This window comes from Strix uralensis, chromosome Z, assembly GCF_047716275.1.
Source record: "Strix uralensis isolate ZFMK-TIS-50842 chromosome Z, bStrUra1, whole genome shotgun sequence".
Taxonomy (NCBI): domain Eukaryota; kingdom Metazoa; phylum Chordata; class Aves; order Strigiformes; family Strigidae; genus Strix; species Strix uralensis.
In genome coordinates, this window is record NC_134012.1 from 75,145,176 (window position 1) to 75,171,362 (window position 26,187).

The 26,187-nt window shown below is 38.2% G+C and overlaps 1 protein-coding gene across 10 annotated transcripts in view; it reads left to right on the forward strand.

The window, feature by feature from the left end:
* Positions 1 to 26,187, forward strand: part of CDC14B (cell division cycle 14B) — a 46,605-nt gene that overhangs the window by 1,178 nt on the left and 19,240 nt on the right. For all 10 annotated transcript variants that reach the window (XR_012626976.1, XR_012626977.1, XM_074855168.1 and 7 more), the window contains exons 2-7: positions 7,173 to 7,266; positions 8,189 to 8,264; positions 10,021 to 10,113; positions 20,350 to 20,426; positions 24,356 to 24,422; positions 25,823 to 25,885. Coding sequence is in view for 8 of the 10 variants with exons in the window: in XM_074855168.1 (XP_074711269.1) it covers positions 7,173 to 7,266; positions 8,189 to 8,264; positions 10,021 to 10,113; positions 20,350 to 20,426; positions 24,356 to 24,422; positions 25,823 to 25,885 (470 nt within the window). In the remaining 2 variants the exon portion in view is untranslated. The remainder of the gene's footprint in view (positions 1 to 7,172; positions 7,267 to 8,188; positions 8,265 to 10,020; positions 10,114 to 20,349; positions 20,427 to 24,355; positions 24,423 to 25,822; positions 25,886 to 26,187) is intronic.

Consider the following 26,187-nt stretch of genomic DNA (forward strand, 5'->3'; position numbering starts at 1 on the left):
AAAATAATGGACAAGCCTCACACCTCTTCTCGACAGTCGAGTGCCAACGGCTTCAGCAGGCAGGCTTGCTCAGTGTCCTCTGTCCTTTTCGTGGCCCTATGATTTGAGGCATGCTTTGTTTTGGCACAGAACCTGCCTCTGTGGAGAAGCAAACTGCATCACAGCCAAAATAATCTGGATTTCGGTTTGAGTTCCCCAGCTAAAAGACATGCTTGAGAGTAGTTTGCCTAAAAGCAGAAAAATATAAATTACTTTTTATGTCCTCGGTCAGAATCTGAGAATGGTAGTATTTACAACTTCTCTTAAAAAACAAGAAATAAGCCTCACTTACCGCTCCTCTGTGAAGGACATGGAGAGCTGTCTGTAGACAGAGCAAGTAAAAATACAAAGAGCAAAGGCAGACAAAAGGCACCAGTCTTACCTGTGCCAAGAAACAGGGTTCCTTGAATTAACTAGTGTGTCTCCTAGATAACAATAAATATACATAAATAAAAACAACCATAAGATTTTGTTTTGAAAATTGGGTATAGCAATGTAGGAAGAATGTAAACTCCCAAAGCATACCAGATTCCTCTTTTTAAAAAGCTCTCGTACTGTCAGGAAGTAAAATCCTAAATATTCCTGCCTACACAGAGAAACATAATGGTGTACTTAAATGCAGAACTCTAATGCTACAATTACTCCAGATGTGTATTTTTCTATAACTGCAACCATTTATATAGGAAATGATGGTGGTACAGTTTTAAGGTTAAATGTAAAACCCCCTCATTTAGCAGGTGATGACTTTTGATATCAAAGGCATTTCACTACCTAGAATACCATGCAGCCCTGTCCAGCTCAGATCTCCAGCAAACAGCTCCATCTAACCATTCTCATGCAGCAGTTGCTTGGGCCTGATAATGCACGTCTGGCATCAACAGGCCCCTTAAATTACTGTGTTTTCTCCTCCAAAGAAATGTTCACCTATGTAAATAATACAGTAGAGCACCTAGGCTTTGACTTGCATTTTCTCAGTGGGATTTCACCATATGCAGCAGTACACAGTATAACAAACCTGATTAAAATGCAATAAATTATTATATTTAATATTTCATTTTGTCTTTATCTTTTCTTACCATGTACAGTGGCTGCTGTTTACTAGCTTCCAGAAATGGAACAATTATAGTCTAATTGTTGTTATGCTGGTATGTCATACGTATTTTTTAAAAGAGAAGCCGTGAAAGAATAAGCCCACAACCTTACCTTTTTATTCAGCTGTTTTAAAAGTTATTTCAAGTTTTGAACTGTCAGTTCTGCCTTCTCATAATGCAGTTCTGAGAAATGAATTAATAGTTCTGGACTGTATGTAGAGTAAAGCATAAGGCCTTATTCTTGCAAATGGACATACTGGTAAATATTTTAGCCTCTGTAAAGGCTGAGAGATCTGCATTAGCTTACCTTCTTACAGAAACAGTGCTAAACTCATTAAGAACGTTGCAGGCTACCCTCATTTTCATCTTTGCTAAAAAACAGAGGCAGAAAACAGATGTGAATAGCTGTAAAGATTTATGGATCTTTTCTTGTGTGATGTTATTCATAAACGGCGAAGTTTGTAATCCATTATTTGCATGGATTTTATACTGAAAATACAGTAATTATTGCATTTCTTTATTTCCTAATGAATTGTATGCATCAGCCATATGTCAGAATAATTTTTAATCAGAATCATCTAAATATTTTTGTTTACTATTAAGACTAGTTCAAGAAAGCTACACTTGTAAAAAATTGTTTGGTTTGGTCTGTTAAGCTGCACTGTAAGCCTTACCATTTTCTCTTTGTCAACTAGTGCGTGAGACTTGCTGGTATGAATTCAGTTTGCTGAAACTGACTGCATTTCTTCTGTTTATTAGAAGCATATTTCCATATTCTTCTGATCTCTGAAAGAAGTAATATATATGATCTAAAGAAAATGTAACAATTGAGTGTGAGATGCTTGAAAGCTGTTGATTTCCTTTCCTTGGCTGCTGAATTTATAAATAACATTTTAAAGATGTGGAATTATAGTGCATAAACCTCAGGCAAAAGGTGTGTGTTTCTCTCTCACCTCTTTTCAGTAGTTAATTCTAAAATGACGTAACTACAATGACTATACATGGAATTAAATTTTACATGATATAACACAGTGGGGCATTTCTTGACATTTGTTAGTCCTTCTGCTAAATGTACATCCAGTTTGTTTACAGCGAGGAGCTCGCATCTTAAAGGATGCTCTAAACTGTACTGTATATGCCTACTTTTTTCCTGGTTGAGAATTGTTTTACTTACACTGCCACTTTGTTTTTTGTGAAATAGCATTTGGTTTAATATGTTCATTGATAGATCAGTTGGTTTTTTGATTTTGTGTTGGGTTTTTTTTCAAACCATTGAATTGTCTTTTGTTTTTCCAATATTTTTGGCTTGTCATTATAAACTTTATGTATTATGTAGAAAAATATTTTTTTTTGGAATGCTAAAGACACTTCCACTGAGTATCATTAAGCTTTCCAACATTTTGACTATCAATACTTCCAATTAGTTTTCAGTATACAACTATCTCAGTAGAAAAGTTGTATTTACTCTTTTATTAATATGACCTCAGCTACTTGCACGTCTTTCTCAAAGTTAAGATTTTAAATATGAGTTTAAGGCTTTTGGTATCTAATGCAGCACTGAAAGTGCATGAACATATGTAGTGTTGTGTATCAGACTAGAACAGCAGAATGCAAGGACTCTTGAGTAAAGTAGCACAGTGTTGTTGATCATTTGTGATGTGGCCCTGAAAACAATTTTTTTCATGGTTTTCTGTTAAATAAAAAGTTCCTTTAGCTTTTTAGTGTGCTTTCATTATCTTTTGAGAATCCAGGCTGTTGTTCTAATTGCCAACTCTGCCATCACAGTGATGAGTGAATGAATCTTTTCAAGGATAGAATGGCTAAAAAGAAAATCTTGTACAATTTTGCTTTTCATCTTGACATTGCAACAGAATTTGTCTTTTATGTTTTCTCATGCATCTTCCTGGTATTTTAGAGTCTTTTAAAGCAAATGCAACAAAATACCACGTACCAACTCTGAATTTAGAAATAGACTTCTCTTACAATAGTAAATAACTCCCTGCTTACTTTCCCGGTAATTCAAAACAGGCCGTTTTTTGTTGTAGTGTCAGTCTCCTGTGACTTTCTCATTTAAGGCATCTGTTTAACAATGGAACTGTAGAATTTATCTTTTTATGAAATAACCTTTGCTGATCATATGCAGACTTGCCCTGAAGTGAGTGCCTGTTTGGTATTTAGTTGTCTCTCAAATTACCGAAATGTCTTTCTCGAAGGCTTGTGCAGCAGATCCTGAGAAGCATCAGACTTATCGAGAGTAAAGGGAAGGAGATTATTTTGTCATCTCTATACTCACATTAACATTATTTTGAAGCGGTAGCTCTCAGTTTTCTACATGTCTATTTCCACAGAACACTCTAGATCTGAAAAACAAGCAAAATGCTTTTCCTCCTGTAAGCACACTGCAGATGTGTGATTATTATAGCTTGTGTAGACTTGCCTGTGCTACCTTCAGTCTCACTAGTTCATGTACCAGCAGTAGCAGAGCTATGGTAACATAGTCCTCGGTTAGGAGTATGCAGGCTCGTTTTGTTGTACATAGGATGCTTACTGAAATTAATTGCCTACTGTGACATCTGTGTTTCTGTATTTTAACTGTTTTATTATATGAGGCTAACAAAATTAAGTGTAATTGAAGTATACCTAACATGCTGCAGTCATGTCTTCTAATTGCAGTGCAGATGCAGCCTGTAAAGCAGTGAGCCCTACTCTCTCATTCTTCCAAGAGACAATTAGAAAGGTCTGTTCTAGTTTGATAGTTTTAGGAAGACGTTTTATCAGAAATTTGCAGGAATCTGGAAGTGCTCAAGCACACTATATGTGAATGAAATACTAAAAACCTAAAATTAGCAAAGGAAGCATAAAAATAATAAAATGGAAGCCTTGTTCCTGGAGTCCAAACCTTTGTGGAGTCCTACTGAAATTAATTCATCAGTGCTCTGGTGTATTTTATGTATAAGCCCTCATCTTGCAATCAGATCCTTAATGAAGGAATTCTCCTTTCTCACCATGTGTTACTCCTATTAAAAAATCAACAAACTAATCTTTGGCTAAACAGAGCTGGGAATGTGTTTGCAAAAAAACAGGTAAAAACAGACATGGTGAGTAATATGAGCATTAGTCTGATATCAGACTGATAAGCCAGTAGAAAGGTAGATACACTTATGGGAAAGGACTTCTCTGTGTAGCTCATTTCTAAAATCTTCCTACAGGAGACATGGAGCCTGCTGTTTACGTGATAGGGAGCAATTGTTAGTGATGCACAGGAATGAGCAGCTTGTCAGGATATTGGCATTTGACATGCACTGCTGTTATTGTGTGGTAATTCTGTAAATTCATTAAATTCAAGTTTCTTTCAGGTGTTTTAAAAATAGCAACAGTTAACATGATCCAGAGATACCAGTGCAGAATTGAATGCCAACAGCAATTCGAACTGTTCACTCAAGATAGGAATTCTTATTTTTGTTGGACATTTTTGTAAAAGTTGAAAAAGATTTTCAGTAAAAGTAGGAGCACTGAGGAAGCAAGTGAATCTCTTACGCCAAATCCCGTTTAGGAGCAAAACGATAAATTGTTTTATGTCTTTGACCTGTGCAAATATATTTCCTTTCATTTTGATCCTCCTTTTGTGTTTGAGGATTTTGGATTACTCTTTGTGTAGTGCTTTTATATTTTCAAAAGTGATGTGAAGTTTATGGAGAAGCTGGTGTGCAAGAAGGTAGCATGTCAGTTTGAATACACAGCCATTCTGCCCAGTCTTCAATGCGAATGTTGTTTGTGTACATGGAGAGCTCAGTCTAAGTCAATAATTAAACTGGACCTAAAGGACAGATGCCATTGAGGGAAAAATTCTGGCTGTGTATCCCCACTGTTAACCCCCAGTGGGCTGGTTCAGTGAGCTAACTCAGAAGAAAACTTTTTCTTGTAAGGAACCTGGTGGCAGCTAGCCATTAAATCAGTTTAAAAGTGGTGTGAAATTATAGCTTGGGGTAGTAGTGTGACATGTGTTTGATCTAGCGATGCCAGTTTAAACACAATCCCTAGATACCATATCCTCTCAGTTCTCCTTTCTGCTTCCTCCTTTGCCCTCAGTCCTCCCACACACACAGGTTAGCTGTCATTCTTAGGGCAGAGGGAAGTAAATCCAGCAAAGCAGGTTTGTTGGGGTTTTTTTTTAAATACTGTGCTAGGATACCTGTTACCATTTCTGATTTACACAGATCCACCTTGACACCCCACAGTGGTGGGGACAGTAGCTGGAGAGTTGTCAGTGGCTGGGGCTCCCTCCACCCCACATCCCAAACATCCCAGGACTGTCTTTTCTGTAAAGCAGTTTTCCCCATAGTGTACTTTGTGCCAGTTGGAGTATCAGTGCACTTGCTTCTCCATATGTATTTCTTTTTGTGGGCCAGTTTAGTCACTTCTTAAAAATGCACAGTATTACTCTAAATTTTATCCTTTGGCTTGTTTTCAGGAGATGCTTTGGTAAATGCTGGGAGGTACAGAAGTTCCTAAGTAGGTAATGCACCTCCCAGGTAGTACTGCAGCTGCTGTGCCTACAAGACGTGTCTATCAGAAATTAAACAAGCAAGTTTGGTGCCTTGCTTCTGCTGAGAGAGTCAGGAAGTAGGTGCCTGACTTGCTCAGGAGTTACCCCACTGAGTGCCCCGACCTGTAAATGTTTAAGCCAAACCATTCACATCAGGCTGCTGTTCTACTGAAATGTGCATTTAGCAAACGTATACTTTTTGGTGGTGTTGTCTGCCTCCACCCCCTGAGATATCACTGTACACAGGTGAGCACTGAGCATGTAAGTGTTGAAAGACAGATGTGGGGACTCCTTTCATGGCATACTTTACTGTGTATTTTCAAGACACAAGTAATGTTTCCTGAGTGCTAGTCATGGAGGATTCTGTTTTGAAACATAAAGTGATTTTTTTTTCCTGCTCTCTGGAAAAGGAGATACAGTTTTTCTTTATCAGAAATTATGCTTTGAAATTTTATTCTTATATGTAGGTGATCTGTTTTTATATTTAAATCATATATCTGTTCCAGGCAACTAGTTTGCAAAAAATAAAATTTTTTAGGTTTGAATTTTAATCCATGTATTTTATAATGATATTTTTTCAGCAGAAGGAAGAAAAGTATTGCTGTGGTGCTGCAAGGCCTCAATTTTTATTGACCAATTACCGCAAGCACAGCAGTTTACATCAGCAGCACAGTTGGTGCTTAAAGTTCACAGGGGCAACAGCTCCCCCAGCCATAAAAATAATTTATATCTATGTGAATACCACTAGTGTTTTTTTTTTTTCCCCTCGGCTTGAGAAAGGAAGCCAGGGCAAGCACAAGATGCCTCCTGCCTGCGTGCACTCAGGCTTTGAAGGGGCAGCTGGGGTGGGGATGGGGATGTGGATGGGGATGGATATCCAGGTGGTGGCTCCTCCGCTGGTGCTCCCGCGGGCGGCAGTGGGCTCCCGCATCGCCCCTCGCATCCCTCCGGCATCTGTCGCCTGCAGGCTTTAATTGCACACCACTACTGTTGAGATCATCGTTTTAGGGAAAGATGGGAAGTGCCCGTGTTTCGGCACGAGTGTGCTTTGCCGCTTAGTTTAACATAGGTGTTATGAGGTGCTGAGGGATTTGTGGCTTAGTTGGGGGTGGGGAGGTGGGGGGGTGTTGGTATTTGGAGTGCAACAGGTGGGGTCTGTTGGCAAAAGGAGGTAGGTCTCTGCTGTGTGTGTGGGTGCAAGTCGGGCTCCTGCTATACTGCAAAGTCGTCAAACAGGTAGTTTTCCTGGGAACACTTTGTTTGGGAAAGAACACCAAAGAGCTCTGGATTACAGAAACACTGCTGAGCAAAAAGCCTAATCTTTGTGTGCCTTGTTGCTTAACACCAGAGAATAATAATATCTTGTTCAGTAATATTTAAAAGAAGATTTGGTTCATTTTAAACCATTTAAAGTTGTTCTGTTGACAGGTAATACTTCAAATTTTTAGCAGAAAAGTGTGATGTTTGTAAAAGCTTTACATTTTGTTGCATTTCAGATCGCCTTTATTTTGCAATTCTCTGCCAAAAACCAAAGAGTGGAGCTGCAAATACCCATTATTTCTGCACAGATGATGAACTTGTATATGAGAAGTAAGTACAGACTTATTTTTTCCAGTTTTTTTCAGAAATAAATTAGTCAGAACAACAGCAATGACAAACCAGTCTAACTGACATTCTGTTTTTAAATGTAGCTGAGGGAAACATACCATTCCCATTATAGAACTAATTACACGAGTTTGGTCCTCTCAGGCTTCTCTGCCATGATGATTTATATGTCTTATAAAGGTTTTTTGGCTTCCCATCAGGGTTTCTTAATCTTTTCAAAGCAGAAGTTTTCACTGTATCCATTCTTGTTAGAAGACACAGGAACATGATGCAACAATATATATTCAGAAGTGCACACTGGACTGCTGAGCTGAAGGGGATGTCTGTGGTTACTTGAGTATTAAGTGGAATGTCTAAACTTCATAGAATAAGAGAAAAAACTGACAAAATCAATTCAAGCCTTTATGAGTTGACAATGGGTATATTATTTCCCCAGTACTGAACAATGTATGCCTTTGTATGTGATCTGCAATGCTGCTAATTCTTTAAATATTTCTGACCAAGAGTGTGCTTAATGGTTTTGAAAGTACTAATCAATCTTTATTCTCTGTGTTCACTTTTGTCTAGCAATATTAATTCCCTTCTTTTAAAGTAAAGCTTTTGGGTTGTTCTTAAAATAGAGTTTCTAAACTGGTGTCACGGAGTGATACAGTGAGAATTTTTCAGACCTTGAGTATTCCAGTTTGCTTTTGAGTGGTGGTGTGTGGAAAACAAAGAAAAAAGTTTTACTCCCTGTTTAAAGATGACAAAACTTTCCTCCAACAAAATAATATGTATGTAAGAAGGTATTCTTTTTAGAATGATGCACATATATCACATGTATTATTACTCCTTGCTTTGTGCATCTGATTAACAAAAAAAGGCTTTTACAGAGGTTATGTACAATTTTTTCCCTTTCTCCCACCAGCTTCTATGCAGACTTTGGACCACTCAATCTGGCAATGGTCTACAGATACTGCTGCAAGCTAAATAAGAAATTAAAGGTAACACCTGTTTTTTTATTAAATATTCTTGACTTTTTAAAGAACAAAACCAAATGGGCCAAAAGTGGTTTTTTTGCTCAGGTGCTTTCCTGGGTTCCTAATCCAGCTAAGTTTTGAATATAAATGCTGAATTTTGTCGAGGTGAATTTAGGGAGAAGAAGGATCAGGAGGGAGAACTCAGTTTTAAGATCCGGAAGATGCACCACTGTGGCAGTAACTGATGTTAAACTCCTAAAAGATCAGTGGCTAAATGGGTACAGACTTCTTTAAATGAAAATCTTCCCCCCCTGGAGTTCAGTCTTGGCAATCTGCCAGCGTGGAGTGTGCTTGAGGGTGCAGTGCAACACATTTTTATTTGAGATAGTTTTTGTTTGACTTAGGCTTCTCATCTGGTCCTGACATCTCTTTGGTAAGAAGAAACATTTGATCTTTGATAGTGTTTATGGCATTGTCCTGAAAGAGACTGCTGTGCTCCTACTGCAGATTTTCTTCTCTGAGGGGTGCTCAGCAGTTTTCAGGATTAGGATCTTGATAGAGCAGTGTCTTTAAAACAGATATTTCCTCTATTAATTAACATGAATGACTTCAAGTTAGTTGACCTCTAACAGATGTTGGAGTATAAAACATACTAGGCAGATAAAAAAAGCTTATTAGCATTAATGTGAATCACAGTTTGCCTCTTCAAAACTGCTTAGATCTTGAAACTGCCACTGAGCTGTGAAAACTGGAAAGTATGCAAAACATGATAGTTTAACAGATACTTTTTTTTTTCATGGCTTGATGTCTGTCACTGGTATTAGTTTGCATAATTCAGGCTTGGTTTGTCCCTGTGGCACTATGAACAGGTTTGCTGGAGATCAGATTCTCTGATTTTTGTTTGCAGGATGCTCTGAAGCAACACAAGTCTATATTATAATCCCTTTGAGTATCTTGAGTTTGATACTGGAGAGTTGTGTTAGGATTGATGAGAACACAGTGCTGCTAGTGATCTGGGGTTTATTTGTCTTGAGTGCATTGAATAGTATTTGAGTAAGTAATATTGCTATTTAAATAGTGACATTTTATGATGGTTTAGCAGTTGATCAAAGTATACAGTTTCATGCACATCAAAATTTGTTTTGAGGGCCAGTTAGAGGATATTTTTTGCTGCCACTACAGATATGTGTCCTTTCTACTGGCAATGCCAAGTAGAGATGAAATTTTATATGCCAAGCTGAGATGAAATTTTAAGATGTTTATGATAAAGTTTAGAAATACTTTCAAAATATTTTAATCTAACATATATTTTTCCAGTAGTTCTGATCCTTAGAAACAACTACTAGTTGATTTATCTAGTCAGGTTTTCTATAAGAATAAAAGAAGTCTAAATTCTGTTTTCAAAACTATTGCAACTTTAATATGCCCATGATGTTTTTGAGAATGCCACTTTGTATTTACTTAACCATAAACGCCTGTCTGCTACATAGGGCTTGAAGTCAGAAACACTAAATGCATTTAAGGAGTAAAAGAAAGATTACTGTAATTTGTATCAAAAGTTATTTTCAGCTGAATACTGGGAAAAATAGTGGAACAATCTAGGTAGGGATGCAACAGAGTCTTCCAAAGCTTTTGAGGGACTAGTCTACAGTGTACGTAGTCCTCTGAATACAGGTGACTGAAAGTAGGTGAACAGACCCCAGCATTCCTCTAATTTTATAAAAGAAGACATGAAAACTCTAAAATACAAAATCATAATCTTGTTCATTTCTCATTACAGTCATTTTCATTGATAAGGAAGAAAATAATTCATTATACTGGCTTTGATCAGAAAAAACAAGCAAATGCTGCATTCCTCATAGGCTCCTACGCAGTAAGTATTTAAATTTTTGCATTACATCAGCTTGCTAAATGTGTTCACTTTTTCATATTCAATTTTTAAAACAGCAAGATAAAACCAATTATTTTCTCTTGAATAATCTTCCTACTAATGTATTTAATAGTAAGGTACCACATACTAAGACAGTTTTTAAAGTCTCGCAGGTGAATGAAGTTGTGTGGTTTGGTTTTTTTTCCTCTCTACTGCAATCTGTGCTCCTAAGAAATAAGAGCACCACTGAAATAAAAAAATCTTTATATTTTAATTTAGAAATATCTTGATGTTTTTCCTTTCCCCTATCCACATATACTCTCTTTTTTCTTTTCTAAATAGAGAAATAGTATCTTCCACAAAGTACAGTATATCATTTCCCATTTCATACACGTTTAAATATACTTGTTCTTTCCCAGCTGCTGCTTTTCTAATGTAAGGTGATCTCTTCAGTTAGCCTAGGAGAAGGAGTGAGATCATGTGGTAGGCTTAGAGCCAGTATAAAGCCTGGGAATATACAAAGTGGCTGGAAATGTACTTAGCCAGGTCCCTGACTGCAGAAGGGAAAATGACTGGCTTTACTCCACAACTGCAATGTGTTTGGTACACAAAAGTGTAGTCAAGTAATAAAATGCTGAATGCTTCAGAATGAAGATGTAATGTGCCATATTCATGTTCTACTTTGACTTGTAACACAGCTTCATCGTAACCATCTCTCTTGTTTACTGAGTAATAAAATGAAGTGAGAACCTATGTGTTTTTTGATGTGGGAGATATGAGGAGTCAAAGTTCATGTAGCCTTAGGTCATTCCATTTATTAGCTGCACTACTATACAGTACTTGCTGTGATGCTAGCAGTCTCCTTGCTGCCTCTCTACATCATGCATGAGGTGCATTTCTGGCTCCCTAGGTTTTCTCTTTTGCCTATTTTCTACAGTACTTAATACAAATTAAGCACTAGATTTCAAAACGTGTCACCCTTGGTATTTGAAACACAGTCATTTAGGAATTTTACTGTAGACTTTTGCATTCTTAAACCACATGGAAACTGGCAGTGTGACTTACCAAACTTGTTTGCAGTTAAGGCATTATGTTGGCAAAACAGCTGCAGCTTTTAGGAAAACTGCTTCCTAGTGACTTAACCATGATGGAGGCCCAGAAAGCGAGAGGGGACTGGCTTCAGTTATCAGCCATTATTTGGAGGGAAGTGAGTTTTGTTTTTCCCTAAACTTTTGTTCTGAATATGTGTAGTAGTACTGTGCAGCACAGCAGCTGACATTTTGAGCAGGATCCACGGTACAGAAAATTAATAGCAAAACAATCTAATACAAAAATACTGTGGTTTACTATGTAAAGTATACAAAAAACCTGACACAAACTTTACTTCTGATCCTCTAGTAGGCCTGCCATGTTGCAATAACAATATGCAGTTGAAGGGGAATGCTTGGACAGGCTTGAGTAAAGCTCTAAGATTAATTTGTATGGATTATGACAGTCCAAAGCACGATAATTAAAAATGGAGGCCGTTGGACAGAGGAGTAGGCAGTTTTTGCTTCAGAGAACCGCAGTGAAGGAGGTGGGAGTTGCAGAGTATGGAAAGGATGTTAACACAGATCCAGCTGAAGTATGGCATGAGATCATGACTGACTAGCCAATGCATGAGGGAGGGTTAGTTGCAGATAGCTGACATATGGCAGAAAGAGACTACTCAAAACTACTGGTAATTTTCAGAGTTCAGAGACTCATGCTTACGTTATTAGGTACAGGTTGAATATTTCAGTGGTTTCCCTTAAAGACCAATCGCAAACTGAAGCACTAGGTGAGTGTTAGTCCCCTCCTTGAATGAGGGCATATCTGTCTTGCATAATCGCAAATTCTAGATGGCGAGGTAGCTCTAGCTAGATGCTGATTTTCTTTCCAGTGCAACACGCTTTGGTACTGCTTTTTCTATAAAGTAGGGTACAGTTTCTTCCCAGATTGATGTGTGAGGCATTCCAGTGGAGGAAGACCACAGAAGAAAGACTGTGCCCCTTCTGGCACCCTTTGATGATCTTTCATGAAGAGGCAGGCTTAATTACAGCACTCACTGCTGAAGTGTTCAAACATACCAGTCCCACGTTTCTGCTTTCTACAGGGAGAATTGGATTGTTCTCTGTGGAGCGAACAATAGTATAGGATCTGTTCAGAATGCATGATAAATATATGTTTATAAGCATATTTCCTGATTGAAATAATATTGAGGCCTTCTTTATTTAAAACATACGCAGGCTTAAGCATCCACCTGCTCCTTCAGTTCAGAGTGCTTTGGTTTTTGATGAAGAAGGATCCATCCAGCTATTGGTCAAAACTAAGAAGCTTTTCTGTAATTTTAGGTAATCAGACCATGTCCTGTTGGTATTGCTCTTTGCTGCTTGAACTGAGTATCGTCATTTAATTTCTGATCCCTTACAGTGTAAGTGGTAGGTTGCCACTGTGTTTTGTTTTCTGTGGGTTGAACGTGTTTTCTCATTTGATTTTGGTTTTTTAGCTTCATGGTGTGTTCCCATTTCAATAGTTTACCTTAGATTGCAGAACTGCATGGCAGTGCATCAGGTTGGAGGAGTTCAGATGGGAAGACCGAGGAAGTAGAAAAGGAAAGTAGCCTTTGCAGAGTTAGTCATGAAAATAATGCTTGTCTGTGCGTGTTGTAAGGCCTTTGATAACTTAAGCGTAGATTTGGGTGCAAGGTGCTCTGTAGATACGGGTGCTTTAAGTTACTTGTTAGGAATAACAGGCTGCCAGCTTTTCAGGAATAGCACAGACACAGTGAGTGTATGTGCTTTCTGATTTTGTTCTCTTTTTTTAACACAGTCACATTTTAACTGTAAAGCTGTGGTGAACTGTATATCATTAGTTCTCTGGAACTTGCATGTCCTCATAAACATTCAATATTTTATGCTAGCAACTTCCACATCTATCATTTTAAGGACTTGTTGACCTTAAATTTATATTCTTAAACAGAATATTATTTAACTTCTGCTTAAAGGAATATATTAGCATGGTTTATTGTTCAACATCTTTTGTTTAAATATATATATGTGTGTATCTATATCATGTGGGGATATGCTAATTTTGACTACTAAGACAATTATGAAAGTCTTTATTAACTGTGGTGAAGTGTAAGGGCAGCTGTTTGTGTTCTGGTTACAAGCAAAGTCTGTTCCCAGTCTTTTCCTCACAGTTGGTCTGTTTTAATGTTTCCCCACCTCCCCTTCATCTAACTTGTCTTTCCCTCCTCTTCAGTGGAGATAGTTTCTGAACTCTCCAGGCTACACACTTCTTTCTCCCCCCTCCCGCATCTGCTGCTTCCTTCCAGGTGTACTTTCATGTGACATCACAGCCTAACTCAAGCTACAGACCTCTTCAGTATAACATGGCCTTAAAAGAGAAGAACAAAGTTTTCAAATAGATTGTTATGTGTGTAGTTTTAGAATAAAATATGATTTTTTTAGAGTAAATCTTAACAATTTAGATCTTAACCCCTTTATTGTTCATCTTCCATCTATTTCTGTATTTTGTTTCATTTTTACTGATGTTATACTGCGTAATGGGAATAATATTTTTCTGTGTAGATTAGCATAAATTTGGCACATTCTGCCACACAAAGGGTAGCCAGAATTCGGTGTGTTGGGGTTGAATGTTTACACTTTATTTGGGCAGAGGGGGTGAGGGGAAAGAAGGGAGGGGGGAAAAAATCCACCTTTGTTCTTCACCTTTTAAAGAAAAATTGCTTTTCCTTGGAAGCTATCTGCACTGTTCAGGCCTTACCACTCTACCAAAGCAGCAGTGATCCTCTGAGTTGATCTCTACAGTGGCTTCTCTTGATTTTCGCCAGGATCTTGACTGTGGGTGAGGAAAGTCTGCTTCTTCCATCATTGCTCCTTCTATACTAAGAAAGAATATGTACCCTCTGTGCCCTGTCCACCCAATTCCCAAGCTCCCCCTCTCCCCTTGGGTGCATTAACTTAGTAACAGTATTTTTTTTCTCAGGCCTGGCATTAATTATGTACTTGGAGGGTGACCCTCCGAGGGTACCGCCCCATGAGCTGCTGTAATTCAGGTCACCTTCTCCAGGACTCATCTCTGTACTTTGTCTATTTTCTCATCTTCTTTCTTCAGGGTAAGCAGCGTTTCCTTCATCCATTCTGATCTGCAGTACTGGTTTTTTTTGCCTTTTCAATTTGTTAGTGTCCTTTCTAGCTGTGGACCTAATGCTGGTAGAAGCTGAAGATTGCACTAGCAATCAGCACCTGTCTGTGTGATGTTGAACTGCTTTGTTCTTAAGGTGTCATTTGCAAACTATCTCTGGCCAAGCCATGGGAAAGCAGGCAAACCTGTTTGTTTAGTGGTCCAGGCAGAGGGGCAGTAAATGGGTAACTGCAACAGTGCTCAAATTACAGGTGGGTAAACTGTGTTTACCTTCAGCTACGTTTTGGTGAGAGGTGCTTGTGCTTGACAAGCGAGTGGCAGAGACGAGCTGGACAAAAGGCTTGCTTTGTGCTCGTGTCCTCTAAAAAACTACCTTCCCTGAGTTGTGTTTGGAAAATCATGATTAGTCTTCATGATGGCAGCTTTTCCCTGAGGTTTGTACTAGGTTCTTCCTCATGATGTTCTTACCAGACCACTTGTCTCCATAGCAGAGGAAGTGTTGCTCTTTGTGGGTCCCTCACTATAGTATTAGCTTGCTTTCCCAGCTGTCCTGAAGTACTGATGTGCCCAGCCCGGTCACTTCCCAGCTAATAGGGTTTTCTAGACCTCCCTTCCCCTGTTGAAAAGGTAATTGGAGGTTTCTTGCTTTTGTTCATGGTGAACAAAGAGTTCATCAGTTATTCCCTCTCTGCCACTTTTATCCACTTAATGACTGTTTCTGCTAATGAAGGGACTGTTGGCCACATGTGCATTTCTTCAGTACACCACAAATCCATACAGGAAGCTTTTTATTCCAATATATTTATATTTTAATTTTGCTGTATTTAACGTTTTTTTCTAAGGGATATTGCTAGAAAAATTAATGTATTAACTGACTAGTCTATCCAGTGGAGGTTTTAATCAAAAATATTTAATACTTTTAAGTTATAGTAAAATTACGCAGGCATATAAGCTTGTGTTTGAGTCTGGTCACACACAGTAGGTATTTGTATTTGTTCAGAATGGGTGGGTTGTGATTATTTGCAGTTTGCAGCAGTTCAGGCTATTTTGGGTGAGTGACATTTTTGGAACTGTATCACATGAAATTTGCTTGTAAGCAGTTTAAAATGAATCATTTAATTATTTTCTTGCTTTTAAGTCAGTATGGTTGGTAAAATGTGTGATTTAGGTAGCGACCTTGAGTAGATTTTGCAATTAAGGGTGAACAGGTGGATAAACATGATTACACTAAGTACATCATAGACATGAATTTAAAGTGCTATTTACAGACTTGAGCTGATACAGTTTCTAACAGTACAGCTTATTTAAATGTCCTATTTAACTTGCCTGAAAAAGCAACAAGTTATGTCATAGATGGTTATTATCAAACATGTTTTATCTTGCATGCAACATTACTATTTCACTTGGCAATCCCTTGTACTGAAGATTAAGATGCCTTTTTTCAACCAGAGCCTCCTTTCGTTTTCTACCAGGAATACTTTTCATCCTATTGTGAATACTGTTTTCATGATTGTAACGCTAGTCTAGGAAACCTTTGTTTAAAAAATAGGTCTGGTTTGAAAACATTTATATGAATCGGACAGTAACATGGCTTGCTAAAAGAACTGTCATTCTATGGTTGATTTTAAATGCTCATAAATAAAGACTGAGTCACCTAGTCCTGCAAGCCCTTCTATTTCAGTGAACATTACAGCAGCTGTTTGACTACACAGCAATGTTGGCAGGAGCAGTGCTTGAGTGCACCTTTCCCAGTACTCAACGCTTGGATGGTTCTTGACCATTCACAGAGCTGCCTGCAGTCCCTTAATTAGAAACAGATGTCCTAAATGAAAAGGATGATTAGAGCAATGTTAACGGTTCAACTGGTAATCGCAAATTTCTGTCTGTATTTTAAAGTTCAATAGAATGTTTTTTTGTATGCATACAGAAAGCAAATCTCTAAATTGTTGGTACACAAGTAATTACACAGTGTGGTAAAATGTTATTTTGGATTGAAAGATGTTGGTTCCTTATAGTAACAATTTTTCTGGAAGGTACTTAAGTAAAAGATTTGTAAAGGATTTTAAGAGTTTCTCCATGTGTATTTGTGTGTGTGTGTGTGTATGTAGATGTGTGTGTACACCCATCTACACTTGCGTGTGATTGTAGGAAGATTCTAAAACCAATACAACTGTACTTGTGGATGATTTATTTCAGGTCTGCTAAATTTTCTAAGTGTTTTTTAAAAAGCTGCTTTCTTTCTTTTTTAATATTGCCTGACCTGCAGGAAGGGAGCCCCTTGGGAAATCAATGTAAAATTCCAGTAGACTTTTCTCCACTTGTATATATAAGAATGGACAAAAACTATCCCAGAAAATGCCTGCTTCTGCTAAGTAACAGTTAATATCATTGCTTGAAATTTATTTTAATATTTTTCATCTGTTGTTTAATAGTACTTCTATAGTACTTCTTGGTCACTGCTTTATTGGCATTAACAAGAAAACAACTTTATTTGTGAAAGTTTCTGTCATCTTAGAAAGCACGCAGAAACAGAATGTATAACTGGCATCTGGACAAATGGGATTCAGCTGTTGCATATTTTGATTTCTGGAGGTTATATCTTCCCAGTTCCCCTCCTCCTCCCAGTACACACCTTATGAATTTACAAATATAACTTTGATTTGCTATTCATGCAATCAACATTTCCATTCTCTTTTGAAACTTCAGTTCTGCTTACTGCCTTAGAAAGTCCTTCTGTCTTTCAACACTTCTGTCTACTACAGGTCTCTCCGATCACTTTTACTTTCTCTCTCTTGTTTACTGCCTTTCTTCAGTCCTTTGTTCACCCACATCGTTCCAGTGAAATTGTTCATCTTTAAGGCTTTAGTAGCCTCCTCCTGGTCAGAAACTGTATTATATACAGTTACATATAATTTACATATATATGAATATATATATTAAAAACTATGTTACAGTTCCAGTTTGTGTCAGGAGTATATTCTTGAAGTTAATCTTTCCTTAAACCCTGCTCACTGCATTTTGGTTCACTTCATGGAGCAGTCTAGGATCAATCCCAACAGGTAATGGGTGTTCAGACCACAGGTCCAGACTAGGACTAGCTGTTAAGGTTGAAAGCTGTTGGAAGCGCGTAGTGCAGATGTCAGATCTCCAGTGCTGGTTCTCAGTCTACATATGCATTTCGTGCACACTGCTTCCTGATGCAGATGTGGCCTCTACTGCCTTTACGTCTGTTGCTTCCTCAGGCTTTGCTGCTCCTTCCCTCAATCCTTCAGTCTTACCTGTTTCCATATCTGAAATTCAGTTCATCCACAACCTGAATCCAGGCTCATTCATGTTCAACCTCCACCCAGCCTTGCTTGCATCCAACGTTTCCATCTGGGTGCTCTCCTGTGGTGTTAAGCTGTGACAGAAACTGATCTTGTGTGCACACACAAGTCACAACTTCTTGTTTTGTGTTACTGCCAGAATACTTTCCTTGTGAAGTAAGTATCTGTTTATGGTCTTTCCCATTCTGTGTAGAGACTGAATGCCATTCTTCTATTTTGAAGCAGTCCACACCATTGCACCTGTCCAGATATCCTCAGACTAACCTAATTTTTTTTGTAAGCCACTTCTCACTGAGAACACCATTTGACTATTTCGTCAACTTGCTGCCTCTGCAACTGTTCATATGTCGTATCTTGTGTGTGTGGTAGTGTCACAGCTGAAGTGTAGCAGGATCTCTCTTTCAGAAAATTCTGAGAAATCCAACTCGAAGAGCTTCCTTTCTTCATTGAATATACTGTATATATTGCTTCAGTTGTACAGGAAGTACTGTGTATTTTTTCTTAGTAGCTTGTCCACATTGAAAAATACTATCTTCTTGCAGTGTGCATTTTGTACGTACTAAACGATGGCAGACATTGGATTTTTGTGTCAAAATCAGGTTGGCTTTTTAAATTGTCCTTGTATGTAGCAAGTGTTCATATAACTATGTTAAGGAAAGTCTATACACACACGTGCATGTGTGTTAAAATGGTGTTTCTGTCAACTTCACTGGTAATGTAATTTCAGAAGTTGGATCTGTGCTTAAGAACTAATATGTTTCAGTATACTGTAACATTTAGACTTATTTTAATACAACAGTTAATGTTATGCAAAAAAACTTGCCTCTTGCAGCTCTTATATTTGCAAACAAATGCTTCTGCATTAAAACTTGTTTTCCTTAAGAAGCAGGTAAAAGCTCAGCTGAGATACGGGAGAAATCCTTGGCCTTTCTGAGCTACATGCACTTTACAGTATTAGCAAGTATTAGCTGCATTTCTATTTGCCTGTTGTACAAGTAATACTCTCTGTGTATTACCCAGGCTTATAGTACCGAATCCCAAGTTTTTTCCGGGTGACTCATTTCTGGCAACAAACTCTGTCTCTGCTGTTTAATTACCTTCTCTTTGCTAATGCCATTTCATGTCTCTGGTTTGTAAGTTTCTCTGGAGCAGGGCTCTTTTTCTGATAACAAGCAGTGAGTGCTAGATTTTTATGGTTGCTAGCAATATGTGTTCACTGTGCTACACGACACAAAGTGTGACTGTGTCAAAGCACACAACTTGAAATTTCTTGGAACATAACCTTTTATCCAATTCAGGCAATGAATATATCAGCAGAATAGAAAGTGAACTCTGGCATCTGAGGAGCAGCTATTCAACAATATTTTGGGGGCTTTTTATGTCTCTTCTATTCCTATTGTATGCTTCAAATATAAATGCAAAAGTCACTTATCTCTCCCCAGCAAAAGCACACACACACAAAACATGCAGTTTTCTTACTTAACTAAACTACTTAAGTAAGTTTTTTCTTTGGTTTTGCTAATTGTACAGGAAGAATGTTCAGAAAATAGTTCACACAGTAATCAAATCAGAGGAAAAATGAAAGGGATCACCTGTTGCTATGTATGTTTTAGCTGTCTGTTTAGGATATGTTTCAAACTGTTTTGTTGGGTGTTCTTTAACAGCATCTGTTCCATCTCCCATTCTCACCTCACAAGAATGTGTGTGTGAGGTTATTAATATATGTTATGTAAATAATTTTACAGAACATTAATGAAAAAAAAACTTTCTGTAGTGTTTTAAAGCTTAGTTAATGCAGTTTTAAAGAAGTATTAACTTGAAATTATTGAATATTGACCTGTTAATGACAGCTTGTTATTAACAGTTATCTCTTGGCCATGCTAGGGATGGTGTTTGGTATTGGAAGAAATTATTTGCATAAAAGTGGAATTTTACAGTATTTTTTAAGGAGACCTTAGTGTTAGAGACTATCCAGGAGAGATCAGGCATGTCGTGATGGAAGACCATATGGATATTTGTTATGAGTTGGTCCTTTGTGAATTCTTCTGTGAGTGTTTTTGACAGTAGAAAGTTTGATACATAGTGCTTCAAGTATATTACTTCATTCTGTTCTTAGGATTTTGCTTCTGAAGCTACAGTTTTCTTTCTTTTTTTTTTCCCTTTATGGCATCTGGATTTAGTTACTGGATACTGCCTCACCAGTGGAAAGGAGGAAGTACAGGATTTGGAATAATGCAGATGTACTGCTATAGGAAAATCAAAGAATACTGTTTTAATCCTGTCTGATGAGTGTACACACTGTTTTGTAGACCAGATGATTCATAGCTTTGCTGATATCTCTATGGGGTTTTGTGTTTTGGATTACATCTGAAAAGCTTAATTAAAAAGAAAAAATCTGGTCCAGCAGCGTTGCAGTAGAAACATGGAAGGATCCAGACAGACAGAAGCTTTTTCACTATAGCCTATAGTTGAACAACTGCACAAATTTATAAATCTTGTTTAAAAATATATATTTCTCTTGGCTGACTAGTATTTTATATTGTTTGTTTTAGTTTTATTGTTGCACACTTGCATACCACTGTTCTTGATGCCACTGTTTCCCAGCACTTTTGAGCTCTGTAATAATTAATTACGCCTTCTGTAGTAAACAAGTGACTTGAACGTATTAATATAAATCTTAAAATCATATTTTTATTTTCTTTTCTGTCTTTTTCCACAAAAATAGATAATATACCTGGGAGAATCTCCAGAAGATGTGTACAGGCTTATATTGGCTGGAAGCATTTCGTATCTTCCTTTCAGGTAAATAACAAATTGTTAGAACTTTCTGTACCTTGATATTTTGAAGAAGAATGTAGCATTTATCAGTACTAATTCAGGGTTGGGTTTTTTTCTGAAGTTTTAACACGTTACACATTCACTGCCTGAGCTTTTAAGTGTAGACTGCTGAACAGGGGTGTTAGCAGCCTATGCTGAGTATATAAGTGTTGACTGGGAAGCTCGCTCTGGCTTCCAGGATGGTGGTTTCAGGATTCTCTCTTCTCTGGGATCACTAGCTGGGAACAGGCTGGGCATTGGTTAGCGGGTGGTGAGCAATCACATTGTGCATTACTCATTTGTATTTTCTGTTATTACTATTATTATTATCATTATTATTTTAATTTTATTTCAATTATTAAATTGTTTTTATCTTAACCTACGAGTCTCCTTACCCTTACCCCTTCAACTCTTTCCCCCATTCCCTGGGGGTGGGGGAGGGTGAGCAAGTGGCTGCGTGGTGTTTCACTGCCAGATGGGTTTAAACCACAACACTCAGTCACATTCAGAGTGAAAAAAATGTTTCCTGATGTTCAGAGGGAACGTCCTATGTTTCAGTTTATGCCCATTGTCTCTGGTCTTGTCACTGAGCACCACTGAAAAGAGCCTGGCCCTGTCTTCTTTGCACCTTCCCTTCAGGTATTTATATACATTGATAAGGTCGCCCCTGAGCCTTCTCTTCTCCAGGCTGAACAGTTCCAGCTACCTCAGCATTTCCTTCTATGTGAGATGCTCCAGTCCCTTAATCATCTTTGTGGCTTTTTGCTGGACTCTCTCCAGTGTGTCCATACCTCTCTTGCACTGAGGAGCCCAGAACTGGGCACAGTACTGCAGGTGTGACCTCACTAGTGCTGAGGAGAGGGGAAGGATCACCACCCTTGACCTGTTGGCAATACTTTTCTCATACGTCCAGCCTACCATTAGCCTTCTTTGGCACAGGGCACAATGCTGACTCATGTTCAACTTGGTGTTCACCACAACCCCCAGGTTCTTTTCTGCAAAGCTGTTTTCCAGCTGGGCAGCCCCTGGCCTGTACTGGTGCATGGGGTTGTTCCTCTGCAAGTGCAGGACTTTATACTACTCCTTGTTGAACTTCATGAGGCTTCTGTCAGCCCATATCTCCAGCCTGTCAAGGTTCTTCTGGATGGCAGCACCACCCTTTGGCATATCACCCGTTTCTCCCAGTTTTGTGTCATCACCAAACTTGCTGAGGGAACTCTCTACACCTTCATCCCATTAATGAAGAAGTTGAACAGGATCAAACACAGTATTGACTCCTGGAGTACTCTGCTAGTTCCTGGCCTCCAACCAGACTTTGTGCCACTGACCACCACCCTTTGGACCCAGCCATTCAGTCAGTTTTCAATCCACCTGTCTGCTCAGCCAGCCCACACATCACTAGCTTGTCTATGAGGATCTTACAGAGACAATGTCAAAGGCCTTACTGAAGTTCAGGTAGACAACATCCACTGTTCTCCCCTCATCTACCAGGCCAGTCATTTCATTGTAGAAGTTTATCATATTGGTCAAGCATGACTTTTCCTTGGTGCATCCATGCTGACTACTTCTTATGATTATCTTGACCTTAATATGCCTGGAAATGGTTTTCAAGATTAGCTGCTCTATCACTTCTTTGGGGGTTGAGATGATGCTGACTGACCCGTAGTTCTGTGGGGATTCCTTCTTGCCCTTCTTGAAGTTGAGCGTGATACTTTCCTCCAGTCTTCAGGCAGTCCTCCTAGTTGCCATGATTGATCAGAGATTATTAAGAGTGTCATTGCAATGACATCAGACAGCTCCCTCAGTGTTCATGGGTGCACCCCATCAGGGCCCATGGACCTAGATATGTCCTGTTTGCAGAAGTATTCCCTGACCTGGTCCTTTTCCACCAGGAGTATATCTTCCTCACTATAGCCTTTCCCCCTGGTTTTGGGGACCTGGGATTCCTGAAGGCTGGTCTTCCTAGTAAAGACTGAGGCAAAGAAGGCATTCAGTGCCTCAGCCTTTTCCGTGTCCTGTGTAACATGATCCCCTGTCTCATTGAGCAATCCACATCTTCCCTAGTCTTCCTTCTGTTGCCTGTGTACTTATAGAAGCTCTTCATGTTTTCTTTGACATCCCTGGCCAGATTAAATTCCATTAGGGCTTTAACTTTCCTAATTCTGGAACTTTCCTAACCTTCCCTCATCCCTGGATACTCAGACAATGTCTCTATCTCTGTATTCCTCACAGGTTACCTATCCTTGCTTCCACCCTCTGTATGCTTCCTTTTTGTGTTTGAGTTTAGCCAGGAGCTCTTTGTTCATTCACGCAGGCCTCCTGGCATTTTTGCCTGCTTCATATTCATTGGGATGAACTGCTCTTGAGCTTGAAGTGGGTGATCCTTGAATATTAACCAGCTTTCTTGGGCCCCTCTTCCCTCCAAGGCCTTATCCCATGAGAGTCTTCCAAATAGATCTTTGAAGAGGCCAAAGTCTGCTCTCCTGAAGTCCAGGGTTGTCAGCTTGATTTTCACCCTTCTCTCTGCCCTCAGGATTCTGAACTCCACCATCTCATAGTCACTGTATCTGAGGCTGCCTTTGACTTTCACATCCCCATTGAGCACCTCCTTGTTGGTGAGTATGAGGTCCAGCAGAGCACTGACCTTATTGGCTTCCGTATCACTTGGAGAAGGAAGTTGTCACCAGTTCATTGCAGGAACCTCCTGGATTGCTTATGTCCTGCTGTGTTGTCTCTCCAACAGATATCGGAGTGGTTGAAGTTCCCCATGAGGATCAGGACCTGCAGATGTTAGGCTGGTCCTATCTGTCTGTAGAGGGCCTGATCCACTTGTTCTTCCTGGTCAGGTGGCCTAACAGACTTCCACTGCAATGTCACCTTTACCTGTCCTCTCTTTTACCTGCGTGGGGTTCTGATATTTCCTTCTTCTGGTGACTTTTTTCCCCCCACCTTTCACACTGATTCATTACAGAGGAAAGGGATACAAACAAATTGCAGAGTCAGCCATCCAGGTTCTCCAGAAGTTCTTCTTCCTCTCAGCTGAAATTTGAACATGATATATTCTTTACTTTTTTGAAACTCTAATGATTCTCTGCTGATGAGGGATGCAAGGCCTCAAAAGAAGGTGTTCTGCTAAGACATAATATTCTTTGATGTAGATTCATTTTAAATTTATTTTTTGACTTGACTATAGTATTCCTGTAGAATGCTTACTCTGCAGTGCTTATGGAATCTAATAATGGTCACATACTAAGAACATGCCATTATTGGGTCTACAGAATTTAAAAAATTGTATGTAATGAAAACCAGTTTCTCCTCATGTTTAAGCATAAACTATTTTGTGCATCTTAAGGAAATTATTTTAATATATCTACACAAATGCATATCTTGATAGTTTTAGTAAGAAGATGCTGTTCACATATACATAGAAAGCATGTGCACAGCATCTTTTTTAAATGGAGTTTGAAGAAAAAATTTGCAGTGTATTAAAATTTGACTTACTTGAAAGTGTACTTCAGATGAAAATGTTCTAAGAGTGTATGTTAGAATATGATACTAATTTAGGCATTAGCTTTTGCCACAAGGAGCTTGTGTTGTCTGTTCTATGTTGACATGAACACTGAAAAATGCCAGTTCAATGTCCATGTCAGAAGTTGAATACGTCGGCTTCACCAAAACTATAACTGGAGTAATCTTACTCTTGGATCATCTGTTAACATAACTTATTTTATGTTTTGATATTATTGTAAGATGCAAGGTGGGGAAAACAAGATAATCACTTGACATAATTATTTCATTCTAATAGTAATTATCTTGAAGCAATTTTTTAAAGGTGTTTGAGAGAACTATCTTTAGTTGCTTTCACTTTTATTAAAATGGGATAATTTTACCATTTTGGTCATCATATTTTATAGGGATGCTTCGTTTGGTACTTGCAGCTTTCATCTGACATTGCTGGACTGTTTTCATGCAATAAACAAGGTCAGTAAAACAGTATTTTTTGTATTGCAAAACATCAACTAAATATTGCCCAGCAGAAAAAGAAGATTTAGGAAGCTAGGATCCAATGAGAGCTATGCAGTAGCAGATTTTTCAATTTATTATGCATTGTAACAAAACTTCTACGTACCGCATTCATAGAAGCCAACTGATACCTTATATGATCAACTAGTGAAGATTTTAAAGAGGGAATCTTTCAGGGCAGTAAGTTACACCTCTTAATTCCTCAGGGTTGTGTGATAAGTTTATTATATGCCCCCCTGATGTTACATTTTAGGCTAAATATATCCTTTGAAAGTGGTTTTGAATTGGTTAGTGATAGTTTTTAGGCATTTGCAGCATGTGGTAATGACTTTGGGTTTTGTCTTAGTAACACAAATAGAACAGGAGGCAGGTGCTTTTTTTAAAACTACAAATTATCATAATCTAGTGTTTTATAGCAATACAGTGGTGAAGTAATGTGGCATTGAAGGACAAGGAAATTTATATGCGTTCTTTTTAGTCTGTGTGAGTAGTGCAATGGGGAATTCTGCAGCTCTCCACCCTGCTACTGTCTTTTGTATATGAGTATCTCTGCCAAATACTGGTGTTCTTACTGATTAAGACAGCTTCTTGCAGATTTGTGATTTTCAGCTTTTTTTGGATGTTTTGACATTGACTGCTTGTATGCCAGGAGTGGTGAATTGCTATTATTCTTAGTACCGCTGAACAACAAGGAAATTTACTGAAAATTATGTAGTGAAAGAGGAGATTAGAATGTAGTATTTTAAATACCTGGAGATATGGGATTTTCTCTGTTTGTGCTTCCTGACTTAACAAGTGGGTGAACTGCCAGTTACCCAGATATTTATATTTTTTATACAGTATTAAATAGAATTGTGGATAATTACGGTACATCAGAGACCACACTAGTGTGTGCTTAGGACTGTGTGTCTGCAAACAATTTGAAATCAGTGAAGATATTATCATCGTAATGAGATCAAATAGTATTCATGCACAAAAATATTTGCAATCCTTGAATTCAGACTTTAGAATGTACTCATAATTTCAATAGATAATTTATGCCAGTTATTTTTCTCTTTTTGATTTTGTACCTCTAGCAGTAATAAAAAGACTGAATATACTTCTGTAGTCTGGAATTTTGTAGTGATTCGATGAAAGCAGAAAAGAGTGAATTTGCTTGTCTAACTTCACTTAAATTAAAATTTACAAGCCTGTTTTAAACCAAGACTGAGTTGGTCTGTATTTTTGTCAAATATATGAAGACATCTCTCTGAAAGAGTAGAGCAGGTATTAACAGAGTTTCAGTAACCTAGAAGAGTGATAAACTGTCCTCATTGAAAAGGTGCTGTCTTTGTTAAAAGCTGTATTTTGAATTTTAGGCTTTTCAGTATGGTTTCCTGGATTTCAATACGTTTGATGTAAATGAATATGAGCATTATGAAGTAAGTGTTCAGTAACAATCTCTGATTTGTTTGCTGTTATTAATGCTAAGATGATTGTTTATAATATGTGTTATTTTTTTTTCTAGTATTAGGTTCCATTTCTGTTTTGTCTCCTTAAACTTAGGTTGTTAGATAAAGATGTGTGGTCAGACAGCCAATATTAAAATTAAAATTTAAGCATAGTCAGCCTCAAACATGAGAGGGAAAGCAGAAACCAAAATGGAAATAAATGCTTTTTTCCATTATTGTTAAAGCCATGGAATATGACTGGGGAGTGGGAATTTGGCCACCTTTTAGAGGTC